At 35.0% G+C, this 8,903-nt stretch overlaps 1 protein-coding gene across 1 annotated transcript; it reads left to right on the forward strand.

Annotated features, from left to right (window-relative positions):
• Positions 1-916: 916 nt before the first annotated feature.
• LOC136275969 (DNA ligase 1-like) lies at positions 917-2,474 on the forward strand. Its single transcript, XM_066086413.1, has 2 exons — positions 917-1,651; positions 2,358-2,474. The coding sequence occupies exons 1-2, from the start codon at positions 917-919 to the stop codon at positions 2,472-2,474; spliced, it is 852 nt and encodes a 283-aa protein (XP_065942485.1).
• Positions 2,475-8,903: the final 6,429 nt, after the last annotated feature.

Here is an 8,903-nt window from a genome sequence, read left to right on the forward strand (position 1 = left end):
ATTCAGTCATAGTGGAAGAAGTACCAGACTTCTATTCAAAAACATAGATGAACTGTATATGCATGTTCAGAGCCTAGCAAAATCAATGGGGTTCTCAAATGTAATTGAATGCAATATAACAGGTGTGAAATGCAATTCGATTTCACTAGAAAGGAATGGCGGAAATCTCGAAAATGCTTGGGAGATGATAAATGAAAACCATCATGATGATAGCAGTATCACCAAAGAATATGTAGATGATTGTGAAGATGAAGTCGTTTATGTTTAGAGCGAAATGGAAAAATTTAGATTTTCTCCAATGAAAGATGATTTGAAACAGGAATCATGCAAGATCTTGGGTATTCCATACACTCAAAACAATAGAAGCTGTGAAATACCCTCACGACAATTGGGCAAACCTTGTGTCAGCACGCAAATCGTCGGAGACGGAAACTGTTTTTTTAGAGCTATCTCCTATTCTCTCACTGACACAGAGAATTATTATGATGAAGTACGTGGTGCGATCTGCCAACATTTATTGGAAAATAAGGAAGATTTCGTGACATTTTTAAGGTCAAACGATGTGTCAATAGAAAGCCACGTGTCTGCAATGAGGCAAGATGGAAACTGGGCAACTGAGTTGGAAATTTTGTCTTTAGCGCACATGTTATCAGTTGATATTTTCACGTATTCCGAAAGTCGCTGGATTAAATTTTCGGGACAAAATGTATGTTCAAGTATACAATCAAAAGCTGGCGGCTTGTATTTGAACCACAGAGATGGGAATCATTATGATGTTGTCCTCGATGTGGCTGAATCACTCGAAGATGAGGAAAACAATTTGAAAAAGGAAACAAACAGTTCTAAACGAAAAGAAACTTGTTTAAAAAAAACGTCTGAAATTAAAAGAGAAAACATTCTACAATACAAAAGGGAAATGTATCGCAAAAAATACAAAGACAATCCAGAGTTTAGAAATACAAAACTGGAAAAAGCATTTGTGAGATACAAGTCAGATGCCGAGTTCAGAAACTCTTTAAAGGTAAACAATAGAGTAAGGTATCAAACTGATGCTTTATATCGAGATTTGAAAAAGCTTAAAGGTCGGGATGTGTACAACGAGCATGCCAACAAAGAAAGTTTGTTAAGACAAGCAAAAGAAAAGTATCAAAATGATACTGCACATCGGGAAAACATCAAGCGTAAGGGTGTTAAAAAGTACAAGACAGACAGTGCACATAGATCAAAATGTAAGAAAAAAAGTGTGCAAAAGTACAAAACGAATGAAAAGCACCGGGAAGCAGTGAAAAAACGAAGCATCGATAAGAACGCTCTGGATGCCACCCATAAAGAGAAAGTGAAGAAAGCAGGGTTACTCAAATATCACACGAATGAAGTATTTAGGGAACAACTCCTTTGTGCCAGGTCTGCTCAGTACGAAAATGATGAAAAATACAGATCAAAAGTGAAAGAATCTAGTAAGAAAAGCTATCACACTAATTCAAATGTCAAAAGAAAGAAAATGGAAAATATAAAGCAAAAAAGACAGTGTAAGAAAATGAAACTTGAAAATGATGAAGAAGTCATTAATTTGTTCAAAAGAAACACAATTCGAGGTCCAGATTACGTGTGTTGCTGCTGCCATCGATTGCTATTTGAAAATCAAGTTCAGGTATGTGATAGAAACACGTATGCCAGAAACGAAACATCTGCCAATGTAGCAAATGTTTGCATTAAAGATACGTTCTTACACCACTGCACAGCTCGTTGTGTCGAAAGTTGTACCAAATCTTCTTTATGGATATGTTTTACATGCCATCGCAAAATACTTCGTGGGGACATACCGCCAGAATCAGCGGAAAATAATATGCAAATCGAACCAGTCCCACAAGAACTATTGTGTTTAAATAGTTTGGAACAGCATTTGATTTCTTTGCACATACCTTTTATGAAGGTTATGGCTTTGCCAAAGGGTGGTCAGAAAAATATACATGGCCCAGTTGTGTGTGTCCCGTCTGATTTGAAAAAGACAACTATGTTACCTTTAAGAAATGACGACAACAATTTGCTGCGAGTTAAGTTAAAGAGAAAACTGAGCTACAAAGGATATTATGAATATCAGTTTATCAACCCTCATCATCTTATCAGTGCGCTTGAGTATCTAAAACAAAACAACAAATGGTACGATGGGATTTCAATCAATAGGAATGTAGACAGCTTTAACAGCAATGAAGATACAACACAAAATGAAACAATTGAAACTGAAATATCTGATGATGATCAGCAACATATAGCTGTTGACTCTTGTCTTCAACCTGTAGATGTTGCACAAGAAGTTTTGGATCATTTTTTTGATGATGTTTTCAACATTGCTCCAGCAGAAGGCAATAATCCAGTACGAATGTTGCAGGAAGCAGGAAATGAAGCGAAAACCTTTCCGTGTCATTTTCCAAGTGGACGATTTTCATTTGATGAACAAAGAGACAAAAGAGTAACTCTTGCTCGCTATTTCAATAACAGATTGATGAATGCGGATAATAGATTTGCCAAAGACACAAATTACATATTCTACAGCCAGTATATGTCTGAACTTAATCAGGTTATAGAAAAGACACAGATTTCAATTCGAAAGACAGTTTCAAAGTTTGAAATGGGGAAAAAAGTAAATTCTGACATGATAAGGAGTCCCGAAATGCTTTCGAAGTTGTTAAAGACGGATGAAGCATTCAGATTTATGCAACCAATAAGAGGTACACCCGCATACTGGTCATCAATACAGAAAGACCTTTTTGCTATGCTAAGACAGCTTGGAATTCCAACATGGTTTTGCTCGTTCTCGTCTGCGGAGTATAGATGGTGTGATGTAATCAGCTCTTTGCTTAAACAACAAAACGATAACAGAGATCCAGAAACGTTGGACTGGGCTGAAAAAAATGAAATTTTGAGAAGCAACCCAGTCACTGTGGCAAGAATGTTTGAGCATAGGTTTCGCATATTTCAACGGGATGTTATCAATTCACCATCGGAACCTATTGGGAAAATAATTGATTTCTTCCAAAGAGTTGAGTTCCAACAAAGAGGATCGCCACACATGCATTGCTAATTTTGGGTTGAAAATGCCCCAAGATTGGACGTTCATGGAAAACAGGCAGTGGCTGATTTTATTGACAAGTACGTTTCGTGTTCAATACCGGAGGAAAAGGACGATTTCCAACTGAGAGAAATTGTACTAGAAGTTCAGCAACACAGTAAAAAACACTCAAAATCATGCAAGAAAAATGGTGCAGAATGTAGATTTAATTTTCCAAGACCACCATCACAACAAACATTCATTACAGATGTTAATGATGATCATGATGATGATGACCATGCTGGTGATGATGGCAACGAAACCGCAAGCACTTCTTGCAAAGACAGACCTGATTCTGATCCAAAGCTTTCAAGGTCTCGTGCAAAAGACATATTGTTGAGTGTGTGGAATAAAATTCAATCCGATTCAGATGAATACAAAACAACAGAAGACATTTTCACTGATTTATCTCTGACTCAAGAACTGTATGAGAATGCTCACAATGTTTTATCAAAAAAGTTAAACGTTGTTCTCAAAAGGAATCCTAATGAATTGTGGACAAATCAGTACAACCCATGTCTACTCAAATGTTGGAATGCAAATATTGACATCCAATTTGTATTGGATCCTTTCAGTTGTATTGTATACATAGTGTCATATATTTCTAAAGCTGAAAGAGAAATGGGTATGCTCTTAAGACAAACAAAACTTGAAGCACAAGAAGGGAATCTTGACGCCAAACACACTTTAAAGAAAATAGGCTCTGCGTATCTGACACATAGAGAAGTCACAGCTCAAGAAGCAGTTTACAGAGTTTGCAACTTAAGAATGAAAGAAGCGTCAAGAAAAGTCACTTTTATTCCAGTTGGAGAGAACCCAACACGCATGACTAAGCCACTTTCACAAATGAAAAGAACACGTCGTAATGAAAAAATGGATGAAGATGGAGAAGATGATGATGATGATGATGAGATCTGGAGATCTGAATCTCAGATTCCAAAAGAAAGAAATGAGAATGTTTTTGAACTTCAAAATTCAAAGGGATTTGTTCAAAAGAGAACAAGGACAAAAGAAGCAGTTATTAGATATCCCAGATTCAGTGCTGTGAAAACACCGGAAAAGTTTTATCAATGTCAATTGCAACTCTTTCTTCCATATCGAAATCAAACGCAATTGAAACCAGAAAGTTTTGAAACTTACGAGTCATTTTATGAAAGTGGGTTTGTAAAATTACAAGGCAAAAGATTTGTTCAATCAGTTAAACTTATCGTCGAATCAAATCATGCACGGTATGCCGAAAATGAGAATGCTTTGGAGAAAGCTCAAGAAATGTATGAGCATTTAGGAGAACCAGAAGATGCATGGGCTAATTTGTGTCCTGAAACAGAATTGAATAGAGATGAATGTATCATGGAAAGGTCTACAGAGCAACATGCTGACGATTATACCGACACAATTCCTGATATAAATGAAAATGAAACTGCAAAGGGGAATATTTTGTATCAAGTTCAACAAAGCAGCTTATCCAATGAAGAAATGTTCTGTATTGTAGAAAACTTAAATGATACCCAAAAGAAAGTATTTTACTTTGTGCGCGAATGGTGTTTGAAAAAAATTATTCATGAAACCCCTGCATTAAAACCATTTCACATATTTATAACAGGTGGTGCCGGCACAGGAAAAAGTCAACTAATCAAAGCAATCAATTTCGAAGCTTCACGTTTATTTTCTAGGTCTTTGTCTTCTCCAGATGCTTTATCAGTTTTGCTAACTGCGTTCACCGGCACAGCCTCTTTTAACATCGGTGGATCTACAATTCATAGCGTATTTTCATTGACCAAATATCTGCCACTCCCATATGAACCGTTAAAAGAGCAAACTCTCAGCGAAGTTAGAGTAAAATTAGCAGACCTGCAAATTCTCGTCATAGATGAAGTTTCGATGGTTTATAAACGACTTCTTTACTACATCCATGAACGATTAGTGCCAATCAAAAAGTGCAAAGATCCATTCGGTGGTGTCAGTGTTATTGCAGTAGGCGACTTTTTCCAACTGCCTCCGGTAAAACAAAGAAAAGACGAAAGACTTTACAAAGACAATGCCCTATACCCAACTGACTTCTGGCAGGATTTTCTTCAAGTTGACTTGACAGAAATTATGCGTCAACGTGACGACGTGCCATTTGCAGAAGCATTAAATTTGCTCCGCACTCGAACTACAGAAGAACCACTGGCAAAGGAAACGCTAGATATAGTAAATGAATGTATCAGAGAAGGTCCCGAAAGCGTCCTCCATGTGTACTCCACAAATGACGAAGTAAATGCATACAATTTGAAAATGCTAAGACAAAGTTGCAAAGAGCTTAAAGAAATTCACGCGAAAGATTATCAAAAGGACAAGACAACAGGAAAGCTCTGCCTCAGAGATAAAACTTTCCAAACCAAAAATGACAGCTTATCTAGCTCGCTACTTTTCGCGGTAAATGCACGTGTCATGCTCACACGAAATTGTGATGTCAAAGACGGTCTCGTAAATGGAGTAATGGGCTACATATCCCATTTCGTATATGAAGATAAAGAGAAAACAAAAGTTGCAGCTGTAGCCGTCATCTTTGACAGCAAAAACGTGGGGAAAGCGTCGGGAAAACGAACAGAAAATGGAAACCTAGTGTTAATTGAAAGAGTCCAGGAAGACATAGTTGTAAGAAAGTCAATTACTTGCGTAAGACACCAGTTTCCATTGAAACTATCATGGGCTTGTACAGCTCACAAGGTGCAAGGGATGACATTAGATAAAGTTGTAGTCAATCTGGATAAAACATTTGCTCCTGGACAAGCTTATGTGGCTTTAACAAGAGTTACATCAAAGGATGGTTTATTCATTGAAACTGACAGCAAAGAAAAGTTGATTAAAAAATTGTATGCTGATTCAGATGTGAAACTAGCCATGGATGATATGCACAAACTAGATTTTGATAATCAACAAAATACCTTTTCTAACGGCAAAAAAATTATGCTACACAACATCCAAAGCTTGAATAAACACTTCGGTCACATGAGAAAAGATGCACGTTTTCTTGACGCAGATGTCATTTGCCTAAATGAGACATGGTTGTGTCCTGAACAAGATACAAACCATCTATCAATTGATGGTTTTAAACTTCACCATTTCACTAGAAAGCAAGCATATAACAATGAAGACAAAAACACAACTAGGCTGCAAAATTCAAAAGGGGGCGGCGTTGCAATGTACTTGAAGGAAAAAGACGAGAAAAAAGAAATTGTTCTATGTTTGGTTGACAATATAGAAAGCATTGCCGTCAAGTTTCCGAAAGAAAACATTATACTTGTTACAGTTTATCGACCACCGACATTGAACATTTCAAAGTTTCTAAAATCACTCAAATCGCTTGTAGGGAAAATTACGTTGCAAAGCAAAAATTGTATTTTTGTAGGCGATTTCAATGAAGATGCCTTATCAAATGGACCAATACAGTCCTTCATGACAAGCAACGGATTTAATCAAATTGTACATGTTTTCACAACTGAAGGTGGCACCGCACTAGATCATGTATATATCTCAAATTCGATACAAGCATGTACTGAAAGACAATCAACATTCTATAGTTATCATGAAGCTGTTGCTATTTATTTCAACGTTTGAACATCCAGTTTATAATTATACAAATATTACTGCTACACTGTTGCAGTTTTGATATCTAGTTCAGATGATGCGTTTGGAGTTTGCACGTCCATTGATAACCAATAGATTCATTTTGGTATCATTATATTTTCAAAAGATTGAAAAGTCGTGTGTTTGTATTATTCTTTATTCTTAATATCATATTCAATATTAATTGACATAACGATGGACTTTCAATCCTCCAAAAAAAAGAAAGATCAGACACGATTTAGAAGTTCAGAATTATAATTTTTTCCCCCATCTTTTAAGGCTGGGCATTCTAAATGATTTTAAAAAAATTTGAATCATAGTGCATGCAGTCAAGTAGCAGCTGAGATACAGGAGCCAAAACCTATTAATATGTAAACAAAGCTCGAGTCTTGTTTTCGTTTTTTGTTTAAAATAATGTAGAGTAAACAAAGTACCATGTTTTTAAACACATTTATCATGGCACACACGCAAACCAATTGCAATTATATGCATTAAAAAAATGTTGTTTACAAAAACGTAATTTTAAATGAAACTTATACAAACAGAAAACATACGGTATGTAAACAGTAACAAGACTCGAGCTATGTTTACAAAACAAAGAATTCTAACCTCTGTATATTGCTTAAAACACAATATTCGAAATTGAAATTTTGACTAAGCGTTCAGAACATGAATATTGATACATGTATATTTAAAACTATAAATGTACACAACTTAAAATAGAAAATTGTAAAAACAAAATGAAAAAATTTCTAGCTCAACAGCTAATTATATCTTTTGTTAATAAAGTTCCGGGTTATTATTACTGTTTTTAACTCGTTTATAAATTTACTTATTTGAATTCGAATATGCATATTACTAAAATTAAAAATCAATCAGCAGTTAGGCCTTCTACATCAGAACAGCAACCCACTCAAGGGACAAGTGCCGGATTTTATTGAATATAAGCAAAATATTTTGAATAAATATGTTAATAAATCCGATTTAAAATATGATCTATAGTACATCTTTATAGAGAACCCGGAGGTCGTTGTGTGACCCTACAAAACTATCTCTTAGTTTAAGTGTCATCTTTTTATTCACGGATCGAGTGCACCACTTAATAACTATTAATAAAGCTTCGATGTTGACGGCTACCTCACAAAAAATATCAAATTAGTGCCATAACTTAAATCATAGCAGCGAATACATCTGTAAAGAAAGCAACGATGTTGTCAAATATTTAAAAAATCTACGTACTAAGTATTATCTTTTTAAAACATAAAATCAACTACATTTTAATAAAAAAAACTACGATGTATTTGGGTGCCTAAACATTACTTTCAAATAGTTTAAGGTCAAGATCTAGTAAATGAAAAGGTGCCTACAGGTTTATAAAATCTTTCAATGATGCTTCATAACAATAGCTTTGTTTGGTAGAGTGTACCGGGGAAAATTTGTTTGGTAAACATAATGAAAAATCATGTTTTAAACTGTCATTTTCAATGAAATATAAAGCAATTGAGGATAATATTTCGGAGTTTTATCCACTTTTGACTGATAGATTATATCTATAATGCCTACTGTGAGTCTCCAAAAAAATGGAATTACACAAGTTCTTGACCTCCTCTTTAAAATGATATCAAATTAAATATAGGTATCAGGATTACTTTTCCCATGATTTAACATAGAATGTCAAAAAATTGTTTGATTTTTTACGTAAAAAACCGTAAAATACGGGGAAAATATTCTTCAAATCAATTATGACTTCATAATGGTTCTAGCACCAAAAAGACGCTCTGGACTCATTTACTAGATCTTGACCTTAAGTGTCATATTTTCATTCAAAGCAGCATATTCATCTTTATAGAAATATTCTATGTTTTTGGGCGCCATTACACGACTATCAAATAGTTGTAAATGTCGTCTTTCCATACATAGCAACATATTTAACTTTTTAGAGAGCTTGGACGTTGAAGAGCGCATTTACACGACTATTCAACAGTCGTTGTACAAAGCATTCTTTTACTTATATCAGCGGATATATGTAAACACTATAGAAAAAAAACATTCCTACCTTTCTCTAGGTTATTTCTAAATTCCTATTTAATAGCATCGTTAATTATCTTCCGATTCTCGCTAGTCATCATGTTTTCAAGTTGTGTTTAAACCGTAGCGTTTATATAACCCGTTGTTTAATTCG

Source organism: Magallana gigas, chromosome 1 (assembly GCF_963853765.1).
Source record: "Magallana gigas chromosome 1, xbMagGiga1.1, whole genome shotgun sequence".
In the NCBI taxonomy this organism is placed as follows: domain Eukaryota; kingdom Metazoa; phylum Mollusca; class Bivalvia; order Ostreida; family Ostreidae; genus Magallana; species Magallana gigas.